General features: G+C 51.6%; 1 protein-coding gene across 1 annotated transcript in view; it reads left to right on the top strand.

Moving 5' to 3' along the window:
• Positions 1-8014: 8014 nt before the first annotated feature.
• ERGIC1 (endoplasmic reticulum-golgi intermediate compartment 1) overlaps positions 8015-12703 on the top strand; it is a 112856-nt gene continuing 108167 nt past the window's right edge. The window contains exon 1 of the mRNA XM_070357427.1: positions 8015-8397. Within this exon, the coding sequence (XP_070213528.1) occupies positions 8030-8397 (368 nt within the window). The 5' untranslated portion in view covers positions 8015-8029. The remainder of the gene's footprint in view (positions 8398-12703) is intronic.

Raw genomic sequence — 12703 nt, forward strand, 5'->3', positions numbered from 1 at the left:
TGAATTTAACTCACATAGGAAACCACGTCTCGGGTCTGCTAAAAATGTACTTGCTCTGGAAAGAAGGAGAAAAATGAGAGGATAGAATGAATTCACAGAGCAAGGAGAGGGCTTGGTTGTCCTTCAGATCTCTTCACTTCACCGATACAGCCATGAGACTGGAGGGGCGGATGGGATTTGGTATCCAGCTAAACCCAGATCCAAGGCAGGGGGAGTTCACATATGACCACTGGATAAACACTCACCTCCTCAACTATCCCATGAAGTGAGCATTCTCTCCATTTTGCAGAGCAGGAAACGGAGATCATGGTGGGAAATTAGACAGCCCCAAGGTGACTCCAGGGACAATGGAGCCTGGTGGGCTGCCGTCTATGGGGTCGCACAGAATCAGACATGACTGAAGCGACTTAGCAGCAGCAGCAGCAGCAGCAAGGTGACTCAGACAGGTATCAACTGAACTAGGCTTGGGATTCTGACCTCTGACTTCAAAGCTTTCCCTTCCATCTTTGACCTCACCTCTCATCATGCAGCTCTTGGGGTTCCAGTGAGCCTGATTTTCATCTGATTTTTCTCCATTTGCAGGCACCTTGGAATACATGAACCTTGCCAGAGGCACATTATTATTGGGCTTCCCTATATTTACCACTATTTTGGGGGTGCTATACACTCCTGTGTGAGGGGAATTTCGGCCTTGTGCTCTAGCAAATTATCAGCTTGAGTGATGAGTGAACAACTGGAGATCCACGATTTACAGATGAAGAGGCTGAAGCTCAGAGAACTGAAGGGATTTACTTCAGTTACATGGGAGTTGCACCCAGAGCCTTCCAGGGTTTCCTTTTCTGTTTCCTCCTCAGAGTCAAGGTTGGCTTAACACCCAGCCCGCCACCAGCCCACCATGAGGAAACACAGCTCCGCCCTCAGCCAGGAGAACAGCCCCATCTGCTCCCTGGGTGTCCCACACACCATGACACATACTCATGCCCGGGCCACACAAAGGCCTCCCCAAGGTCCCCAGGTTCAGCCAAGGGGCAGGGATGGAGGGAGGAGCCATGGGGGATGAAGCCGCTGGGAAGCCCCAAACCACACCACCGACTGCGGAGGAAAGGGTCCAGGTGACCTCCAGGCCAGAAAGAGATGAGGAAGATGCCCAGGTGATGCCGAGTCACCAAGCCAGCAGAGCTGACTGCTGCTGGCAGAAAGGAGCACCGAGTTGAGTGGGACCTCAGCCTGGTGAGCTTCTCAGGTCTTGAAAAACATGGGTGAAATGCCACAGCAGAGGCAGCCAGATATGCCCTGTCTAAAACTTGGCAGATGGCTGATGGGGGGCGTGCTTGCGTTCTCCTTTGATTTTCACGAGAAGGGGTTTCCCTCAACAATTGTGGGGTCCCCTCACCTACTGTGTGGGGAGATGGGTGAATTCTGATTGGCAAGTTGTCACCTGAGGTCTGTGACTATACTGTCCAGCTCTTTGGGAAGGAGGCTGCGCACAGGGAACCGCGTTCTGCTCTGCCTTATCCCAGATCACCCCAGGGAGGCCTGACCTTTTCCTGCCCTTCCTGTGCCTGCCTGGGTCTGTATGCCACATTCAGAGATTCACTGTCAGGAAGCCCCCATGCAGATAGCAGTCCCATTTGTTCCAAGCACAGCTGGGAAAGAGAGGACATATACTGGGCTCCCACAAAGCCTTAAATCAAAATATTGTGACGCAACCCCGCTTTATATACTTCAGGGCCCCTAACTGTCTGTAGAAGAAAGTTCACGCTTTGAACACATCTCTCAAAGCCCTTCACAACTCAGTCCCCACCCACTTACTCTCCAGCTTGACGTAACCCACGGCCACAGCCTTGCCGCCTGCTCTCCCAGCACCATGCTTTTGTGTCCTTCCCAGGATGTATCCAGCCCCCAAGATGACCCCCACCTCCTGGTATTACACCCTTGTGAGATTCCCTCCCTTTGAGTGGAGGCTGGACTTACGAATAAAAGAAGGTGGAAATGACAGCATGCACTTTGGAGAGACTTCATAGAAGGTTGACTCTCTCACTTGGCAGGGAGAAGCCATGTCATGACCAGTGTTAAGGACAGGTCCACGTGGGGAGGGCTAAACTCTCCTCCAACAGCCCCGTGGATGAGCCTGGATCCACCCGCTCCAGTCGTCTTGAGACTGCAGCCTTGGCCAACAGCTTGACTGCAGCTTCATCATGGATCCTGAGCTAGAACCACCCGGGTAGCTGCTCCTGGATTCCTGACCATCAGAAACTGCAAGGCAATAAATTGATGTTTAAGTTTGGGATAATTTGTTACACAGAAATAGATAACTCACTCAATCTGCTTTTCTTCCTAAAATCTACTTATTCTTCAAGGTCTCCGCTCAGATTCTTCTTCTTCCTCGAAGCTTCTCCTAACTCCCCGTAGAAGATACCGGACAATTTTTCCTCCCAACATCCTCTCCTTCTTTGGCAATGCCGCCCTGACTTTCTTTCTTTTTAAAGGCCTTGCTCTGGGATCTTAGTTCCCCGACAAAGGATTAAATCTCAGCAGTGAAAGTACTGAGTCCTAACCACTGGACCACCAGGGAATTCCCACCCCTGACCTTTCTTTAGGAAACCACACTTCTTCCATCTGAATCTGTGTGTGTTGAATAAGGCTGATTCCACTCCAGGCTCGAGGGTGGGCATTCAGTCTAGGCTTGGCCTATCCCTGCTCCTGAGCCCACTATTCTGGTCTGCCACCAACGAGAACCCCTGAGGGTCAGCCCAGGAGCCTTTGCCTGAGGCAGCAGGAAAGAGCTTGCCTTCAGCTGCTGGAGTTGCAGAGCTGGAAAAACAGCCTGGAGCTCCAGGCAAGCATTTTGCCAGCACAAAAGGAAAGCCTCTCTGGAGACAAAGTCAGAATTTAAAAGATAAGCCTATGGGACTTCCCTGGTGGTCCAGTGGTTAAGACCCTGCACATCCAAGGCAGATCCCACATGTCTTACGGCACAAAAAAAAAAAAAAAATTTTAAAAGGTGGGCCTAGGGATGGGGAGAGAGATTCCTAATGCAATTATTGAAGTGCCTGAAACCAAATCTACGTCTGGACTTATCTTTCTTCTTTCTTTCTTTTTTTTTCTCTTTGTTTCTCTCTCTCTGGCCCGAGGCAGGATATGTTAATTTGAGATGATCTCAGCCACCTTGAACTGAAAGTGTTGAGACCAATTTATGTCCATGCGTAGAATTAGGAACGCTGTACCAGCCTCCTAGAACCTCTGGTGCTGCCCCTAACACAGCACTTAGCATGAAACTGTACCTGCACAGGAGTTGGGGCCCCTGAGCTCGAGTCTTTATCATAGCAGCACACTTCTGCTTACCTACTCCTTGCTTCCTAAACACAGGGACGTGTCGTGCTTCTTTCTGCAGCCAGAGGACCTGTCGAGAGAGGTGTCCACTGAATAACTTAAAATGGATGAGTGAATGAATGACAGTCTTTTAGCTGGCCAGGAGACTTTCCAGAGCAAGAAAGGAGAATTTGTTCAGAAGCCTGTTATGAGGCCCAAGTTACCCTCAACACCTCTTCAAGCTGACAAAGGACTATTATTTCTTAAGCTCTTCATCCAGGCCACAGTTGAACCAGCCACACCCCTAGAACACAAACCAGGCTCCTATTACAGAAAAACAAATCTGACTTGGGCATTTCCCTGCCTCAAACAACTTTCCGTGATGTGTTTGGCAAGAGGGGGTAGAGACCAGTGAGCATTTGGAGCCAGGGAACTTTCTACATTATAGAATGTTCATGTGTTTATCAATTGATTCATTCAGCAAGCATTTAATTAACACCTGCTATATGCCTGGCCCTGTACATGTTACTTCATTTTTACAGCAAGCTTTTAGGGCCATGTATTTGTTACCTGTTGCTGCCTAACAAATTGTCCCAAACTTAGTCGCTTAGAACAACAAACTTCTCATTTCATGGGATCCAGATGCAGCTCAGCCGAATGCCTCTGGGTCAAGGTCTTCTGGGAGGTTGCAGTCAAGTTGTGGGTCAGGGCTGCGGTCATCTCAAGGCTCAACTGAGGCTGAGGGATCTGCTCCAAGTTCAATCACATGGTTGCTGTCAGGTGCCAGAAGATTCACTAGTGAGCTCTCTCACAGGACCTCTCCACAGGGCTGCTGGCTTGCCCAGAATGGTTGATCTGAGAAACAGTGTTCAAGGCAGAAGCCACAATTTTCTGTATCTTAGTCTTAGGAGCGACATGCCACTGTTTCTGCCATATTCTGTTCATTCAAAGTGAATCACAAGTCCAGCCTACATTGTAAGGACGGAGATTATGAAAGCGTTTGGATACAAGGAGGTGGGTTTATTGGGATGGTGATTTTAGAGGTTACCTGCCACAGGAAAGGTATTTTTATCCTTCACTGCATACTCAGACAACCAGCTAGTTAAACTGTGTGTCCATGTCTCTCAGCTAGAGAGTCATCTGATTGCAGTGCTTTACCATTTCACTAAGCCTGTTGGGGATGAGGCAGAAGAAGGCAGGGAGAAGGTGCTGGTAGAACAAGGATGTGGGGATGGAGTCTTTATTGACTGTCTACACTGTGTAACTGAATACCCACGAGTTAGTGGCTTACACTAAACATTTATTATCTCACAAAGTTTCTAAGACTCAGGAGGAATCCAGGAGCGACTTAGATGAGTGGCTCTGGATGAGGGCTTCTCCCTTGGCTGTAGTTAAGCTGTGGGCTGGAGCTGCAGCTCTTAAGACTTAGAGGCTAAGGATCCACTTCTAGGATGACTCGCTCACATGGCTGTTGGCAGGAGGCCTCAGTTCTTTGCCATCCAATCCCTCTCTAACCGTGCTTGAGTATCTTTATGACCTAGAAGCTGGTTTTCTCCAGAACAAGTGATTCAGGAAAGCCTAAGGAGAAGCCTCAATGCCCTTACTACCCAGCCTACAGAGTCATATGAGGTGATTTCTGCAATGCCCTGTTGGTTACCCAGCTTGGCACGTCACATTGTGGGAGGTGATTACACAAGGGCATGGGAATATCAGCCACTTGAGGCTGGCTACGATAGGGTCCTGAAAGATTAGCAATCCTAAAACTCAGTTTGTAGTAAGTTACTCCCTTGGTCAAGAGATGCAGGGTTTTCTCATTTACTGTAACACAACGTCTGATTTCCTTTGTCCCGTCTTACACTGTCTTCTGAGCACACAGGCCATCTGGAACTGGCTTACAGACCTCAAGAGTCCCCACAGAGATCTTTGTTGATGTGTCCCTTCCCCCTATTCTCTCTGGGAATTCTTACAGAAGGCCTGCCTCTCTGGGAAACTGCCATTCAGCCTTCAATACACAGTTATGGTCCCCTACCACCTGCCGAACCATGTGCAGGCTCTGGTTGGTTGCTAGGATACAGTGATGCGCAAACAGACATCCACCCTCCACGGAGAACTTCCAGTCAACATAGGGAGGTAGACACTAGCCAATTAATAATAATCTCATCACAAACTGTGACAATTTCTCCCCCTAAAAACCTATGGGTGCCATGTGACCATATAATGGGGGTCCTGGCCTATTCTGCATGTGGTAGTTAAACCAAGTCAAGAAATTAACCAGGCTGGGCAGGTGTACTAGTATTAGGTTCAGGTGTTAGTGTCTGAAAATACAAAATAACAGTAACTTAAACCAGACATGTGTGTTTCTCTTTGGCTTAGAAGTTTGGGGAGATGTTCGAGGACAGGTACTGTGTCATTCAACGGCAGGGGCCCAGGCTCCCTCTATCTTGTTGCTCTGCTCTACATGACCTTCACTGAATGGAGCAGGATGGTGGCATCCACACTCTGGGTAGCCAGAGGGAGAGAGGGACACAGTGGGTAACGTCCACCGAGAATCCCTGAAGCAGCTACATCTCTTTACATCTCAGTGGCCAGAACTTAGTCACATGGCCACGCCTAGCTGCAAGGGAAGCTAGGAAATGTAACTTTCATTCTGAGCACCCATATGCCCAGCCAAAAATTGGGAGTTCCATCTTCACGCAAAAATAGCAACCATAGTCAAACCTCTCTTACATTTACTCTGTCCCAGGCACTCTCCTAAATCCTTGACATTCATTGACACATTTTATCCTTACAACACGTCTATGCGGGAGGTAGTATTATTGTCCTAATTTTACAGATGAGGAAACTGAGGTACAGAAGTAAGATAAATTAGTAAGTAGACAGACTAGAATGTGACACCACGCAGTTTGGCTGGAGCATGGACTCTGTTACCACAGCTAAGAGTTATGAAGAAAGGGAGAATCTACTGGGAGGCATGCATAGTCTCTGTTCAATACAGCAGGGTGCAACACAGAGAGATGAACGTGCTCAAGGCAAAAGAAACAGCAAATGCAGAAGTCCCCTAACCCCCCAAAACGTGGTCCTTTATCACAGTGTCTCTAGGAATTAAATGTGCCAATGAATCTTTTGGAGACCGTGTGAAATGCACACTTAATTCAATAGGTCTGGGCTAGGGCTGAGAATGTGCCCCATGGCGCCTTTGCAGTTGGCTGGTGGACCAGCACCAGGCTGTGGACCAGACTTTGAGGGGGAGGACTCATTGTCAAATGTTCACCATTGTGTGACTCCCCTCCTATAGAGGGCCAGGCAAACAGTCTTTTGGGCTCAGTGGCTACTCAAGGCCCCTTTTATGTTTCTACTGCTCCTAGGACTCAAGTTCCAGCTGAGATTTCCTTCTCTCTCCCAAGGGTGCCAGGCCCCTTGCTGGCTGAATGAATGAATGAAAGAAAAGGGAAGAAGAGGCAACACTGTATAGGGTCCAGAGGAAGAGTGTGGTTCACAGCCCACACCCTACACCAGACAGGAACTGGCACCATGCATTCTGAATCCTCCCAAAGGAACAGGTACCACCATTTCCCTCTATTTATAGACAAGACATGGCCTGCTGGCCCTGCTTTTTGAACATGAGCCCCACCACCCCCTTCCTCCCTTGGGATTTTTTAGGCTTCTGTGTTAGCAAAGCCTTGGAGGTGGGGCCAGTCATAGAAGGGGAAGTTCAAAATGAGTTTCCTCCACCTGGGTCTTGTATTACAACTACCAGCTCCTCTCATTCAGCAATCCTGAAAGGAGATGCTGATTACCTGTGAATTTCACAGAAGGAAACTGAGGCTCAGAGAGGTCCACCCTGGGCCAAGTCACACAACAGGTCTTGGTCTGCCATCCACAATAGACTGGGCTCAGAGCCAGGCTCAGTGAATACCACTGAAATGAACCATGTACTGAAGATGCAAGCAGAGAAGTAGAGCTAGCAGGCCAAACACAACAGCTTCAGGTGACAAGCCTTTACTAGGTGCCAGGCATCACACTACGCACTTTCCCAACTTTCTCATTGGATCCCCAGGAAAAACCTCCTCTGGTAAGCATCATCAGCTTCTTCCTGCAGATGTGGAAAGGGGTGTGGGCTCAGAGAAGCCCAGCGTGTTTCCCAGAGAGGCTCAGCAGGGATGTGGTTGGGTCCACTTTACAAATCTAGGCCTGCCTGACCTCCACCTTTCTGTCACGGTATTAGGCCCTTTACTCAGAGTTAGATGCTGTGCATAGCCCAAATCTGTACCATGCCATTTAATTTGCACAACTCAAGAAAGTGAAAGTCGCTCAGTCGTGTCCAACTCTTTGGGACCCCGTGGACTGTACAGTCCATGGAATTCTCCAGGTCAGAATACTGGAGTGGGTAGCCTTTCCCTTCTCCAGGGGATCTTCCCAATCCAGGGAATCAAACCCAGGTCTCCCGCATTGCAGGCGGATTCGTTACTAGCTGAGCCACCAGGAAAGCCCAAGAATACTGGAGTGGGTAGCCTATCCCTTCTCCAGCGGATCTTCCCGACCCAGGAATGGAACCGGGGTCTCCTGCATTACAGGCGGATTCTTTACCAACAGAGCTATCAGGGAGGCCTCAACTCAGGAAAACTGGTTTGCAAATGCAAAATAACGGAGGCAGTGGGATTTGCTCAAGGCCACAGAGAACTGATGGAAAACAGTGGGGGGCGAGAGCTGGGAAGGCATGAATAACTGTATCTTTGGGTGCTCCCTCCCTCTCCAAGCCTCGAGCCCCACCGCGCGCCCCGCTAAGGCCCGCCCCTCCGTCCCGGCACCCAGCCCCCTACCCCAGCCCCCGGGCCCCTTTAACGGTGCGGCGGAAGGGGCGGCCGGGGGCGGGGGCGGTGCCCAATGCGCTGAGCGGAGCGTCACTTCCCGGCGGCTGGAGGCAGCGGCGAGTGTCGGAGGCGGGGGGCGGCCGGCGGGGGCGGGGCGGCCGGAGGCGGCGTTGGCAGCGGGCTGGGACCCACGCGGCGCCGCGGCCCACCTGGCCTGCAGCGCTCCCATCCCTGGCGGCGGCGGCGACGGCACGATGCCCTTTGACTTCAGGAGGTGAGTGTGGCAACACCCGCGCGGGGCGTGCTCGGGCACGCTGCGGATCCCTCCCGCCTGAAACGCAAAAGCAGTCCCCCACCCTGTGCATGCCTCCGCCGGCCCTCGGGGACTCCAGGCGGGCCCCCTGCCGCACACAAAGCCAGCCGGAGGCTCGGAGGGCCTCCTCGTGCAGCGGGAAGCGAGGCCACCCACCTCTCGGGCCGCTCCACCCCTTCCCTCTCGGGGTCCCCCTCCCCAGGCTGCCCTGACACCTCGCAAAGTCGCATCCCTTTCCCCCCATACTGGGAAACAGGTTTCTTCCCTCCCCTAGATGGGCGCGAGAGAGCTAAGAAGCCATCTCCTTCCTCCCCTCTACAGAGCCTCTCCTGAACCCCACCCCAGTGACAGGTGCGGCCAGGGCACCTTGGATGAGCCCCCAGGGGTCCACAGGGCTCTGCAGCCCCCTCCCACCAGGCAGCTGCTGGAGGGTTTCAGGTTTCCGTAGGCTCAGCCTCTCCCCACTGGCTCCAGCTGGAGGCCTGTCCCTCCGCTGGTCCTACTCCTGTGCTCTGGGTCTGGGGGCTCCTTGGGGGAGACGAGGAGACCATATCAGGGACCTGTGGGCAGGGCTTTGCAGAGAGGGCCCAGCCGGGTCTGGCCTCGGCTTTCTGCAATCACCACAGTGAGCCCTTTGTGGGGTCTGGCCACCACCTGGTCCACGTTGTGCTAGGCTAGGCCTTCTGGAAGCCTGACTGACAAGGGTCTCCACCAGACTTTCCCTTGAGGTATGGAGCCCCAGGGGCTGCCCTGGCCTGAGGCAACATTGCTGGATGTGTATACCAGGGAAAAAATAGCAGTGGGTTAGAATTTAGTGCGAGCTGAACTAGAATCCTGTCTCTCTCCCCTCCCCTGAGCAGGTTGGTATATTCTAGAAGTTGGGGCGAAGGCTCTGGGTACAGACCTCCCCTGAGCTGCTCAGCTGGATGACTTGGGCAAGTGTCTGAGCCCTGTCAGTATCTCTGTCACCACCTGCAGATTGGGGCTAAAAATAAAGTCCCACCTGGTAGGGCTGAGAGCCTGAGAGGCGCTTAATTCAGAGCCTGGTGGGGTGTGGAGTTCAGAAGTGGGATATTGGTGGACAAGCCGCCTCTCCATGAGGCCATTTCCTCACCCACAGACTAGGGCTTCTGGTCCCTCCCTGCAGGTGTGAACGAAGCCAGGGTAAAGTGCCAGCCTTCCTGCCAGAAAAGCCTGGCAGTGCCCCCCAGGCGTGTGGGCGTATTGGGGTGTCAGCCTGACGAGCACAGTGGCCTGGGAACTCTTGCACTGGCGGGCGGGCACTGTGGGCACTGTCTGCCCCTTCCACGCAGCCCTGGGGCTGCGAACAGGGTAGTTTTCACACAAGGAAAGGCTCCTCTGGTGGAATTCAGGGGCAGACCTCATACCAACAGTTAACATTCAGGTCACGAGAGAGCTGTAGTTGGCCCTTCGATCCCTGGTTCCATAAAGCCTCCCCTTACCCAGGCTGATAATTCCTGCCCTTGCCTCTGTCTTCTGTGTGGTTCAGTAGGTTCTGGTGATTTTGACCTTATTGAAGAAGTCACTACTTTGGGGCATACAATTCATTCACTCTGCACCTAACCTCACATTTTAAGGGAAGGAAGTTGAGGGCTGAGGGTCTTGCCCTAGATTGAAGGGTGGGCCAGGGTCCCAGGTTGCACAGAATTCCTGACTTGGTGCCCCTTGAGTTGGAGATTGGGCGTGTCCAGGTGCCATGGGAGCCCCAGCTTAATGAGGTGTTTTAATCAATTTCCTTGAAAGCTTGTGCTACTCCAGAACAGTGAGAATGTATTCAACACTTTCCACTCGCACCTTGGAGGATGAGCCTAGTAACCTACATTTCTAAGATGTGCTCCTTTCAGGGCTCAGATTCAAAGGAAGGGTCCTCCGTCCCATGCACTTCAGTGTTCACTGATCAGACATTTACTGAGTGTCTGCTCTGTGCTCAGCCCTCCGCCCGATGCCCCACTGCAGAGCTTGGCGACACGTGACTTGTTTGCCCAGGGCCGGGCGGTAATGGAGCTGGGATTCAAACTGGGGACTGCTGGCTCCAAAGCCTTGGAGCTTGGTCTGTTAGCCGTGGGTGAAAAGGGAAGACTTGGAGGGTCCCCAGCCCTGTCAGATCTCTTAAAAACCATGGGGGAGAGAGAAGGACATGGCAACCCACTCGCCGTATTCTTGCCTCGGAAATCACATGGTCGGGGAGCCTGGTCATCTACAGTCTGTGTGGTCGCAAAAGAATCACTAAACAGTAACTACAGAGGATTCGCTCCACCAGCAATATGGGCTGCCCCAGCAACCCCAGAGACGACCTGAAGTTTTACACGTGTCTTTTTGTAGTCTCTTCTACGTGTACTCGTAGGTGACGTTTGAAAAGTTGTCTTGCCACTTGCCACTTGACTCATCTCTTGTTCTGTAGTTTGTATAAACCTATTGAGAGTATAAAATCCAGCCACTGAATTGTGGTCACAACTGTATGGAAGTTTAAGAACGTATATCAGTTTTGTTATAGGTATATAGTGGTGCAATTTATGCTCAACTTATGTTGAGTGAAATGTACATACTGCAGTTAAATAACCTTTCATACAAAAGAAAAAAAGACCACGGGAGATGGAGAGGGACATAGTCTGGTTGAATTCCCCCTCTCCCAGTTCGAGGCCAGGGAGAAAACCAGGCTTCCTGCTCATTTTGCTCTCCTTAATACAGAATAAAATGAAGAAGGGGGAGAAAGGAATCTCCTGCCCTTTCTTATTAGCACTCCTTGCTTTCTTAGCGCCTGTGGGACCTCACCTCCTGTGTGCTTTCCTGTCTGTGAAATGGGGATGAAAACAGTACCCATTGTTGAGAAGATTAACTGAGCCACTGTGTGCAAAGCATTTAGATGCAGAGTAAGCACCCAGGAAATTTTGATCACTCTTTTCGTTATTGGTATTACTTCATCAAAGCACCTGTTGCCTAACACTATGTAATTCACTTCATTGTTTTGTGCTTATTTTCTTTCTGCCTCCCATGAAAACATGAGCTGCCTCAGGCAAAGACTTTTATCTGTTTCCTTCATTGTTGTAACTCCAGTGCCTAGAAAAAATTGCCAGGGCCACCCTTGCCCTGAGGACGTGTCTCTCAGAGTCTGTCAGGGAAGCCAATTATAATTTGATAATGCCATTTCTTCCTTTACTGGGTACCTTTTCAGATCTGGGTCGTTCATTTCCCCCCTTTCTTCCTTGAACATGTGCTTTTCTAAGTTGTACTCAGGGGTAGGGGAGTAGGCAGACCACAGAGGAGGGCCCCCGGCTTTCAAAGGTGACTTGTGTTTGCCTTGCTCCCAGGGCTTTGTTTCGTTAGTCGCTGGACCTTGAAGTGGTGGAACTGGCCTGGTGACCCAGTTCCGTGGGTGTTGGCCCTGCCGGGACCCAGTTCCGGCTTGCAGGGGCCAGAACACCTGCTGTCTCTGCCTTGGCCCGAGGTGGGGGCAGGGGTGCAGTTCCCGTTGCCCAGGCCCAGAGGAGCCTAAGCAGGACGCTCAGGCATGCAGAGGTGGCCAGCTCCCCCACAGCGGCAGCCCCTGAGTTGAAACCCGAAGACGTGGGGTATGATGCTCCCCTGTCACTGACCATCGAGCCCTGGAAGAGTTAACTTAACCTTCTCTGAGCCTCAGTGTCTTCATTTTCAGGAGATGGCAACCTTTGTTGCCTTCCCCGGTAGGGTCGATGCAGGGGCAAATGTGCTGTCTCTGTAGGGTATGGTCAGCTACATAGTTTGTGGGGCCCAGTGCAAAATGAAAATGCAGAACCCCTTGTTGGAAAAGGTTGTCGGGACAGTGACAGCAGAATGTTAAGCCAGGTCTGAACGCAGCCCTCCGAGCGTGGGGCCCTGTGTGACCACACGGTTCTCAAGCCGGTGATGCCAGCTCTGCTGTTGGCATCTTGGTTCAGCCTCCATCGCCTCTCAGTCTCGCCTTCCGAGTGGTCGGGCATCTCCAAGAGGCCGTAGATCTCCTCAGAGCCCCAGGGGAACTTTCTGAAGTTGACATGATTTTTTTTCACATTCGGGTTTCAGCCCGTTGAGTGGGGCCTGTGGCTCTGATCAAGGACAATTTCCTTAGCTCCCCGTGTAGCCTTGCCCCAGGAGGTCCCTGCAGCCCCCTCACTCCCTACACCAGTGTCAGCACTCTGAGGGCTCTGAGCACACAGTCAGCACTCGGCAGATAGCAGCTTACCTGAGTGCCTGCATTTCTGCCCTGCTTCGTCCCAGAAAGAACTTGGGT

The sequence above is a fragment of the Bos mutus genome, chromosome 20 (genome assembly GCF_027580195.1).
Source record: "Bos mutus isolate GX-2022 chromosome 20, NWIPB_WYAK_1.1, whole genome shotgun sequence".
Taxonomy (NCBI): Eukaryota; Metazoa; Chordata; class Mammalia; order Artiodactyla; family Bovidae; genus Bos; species Bos mutus.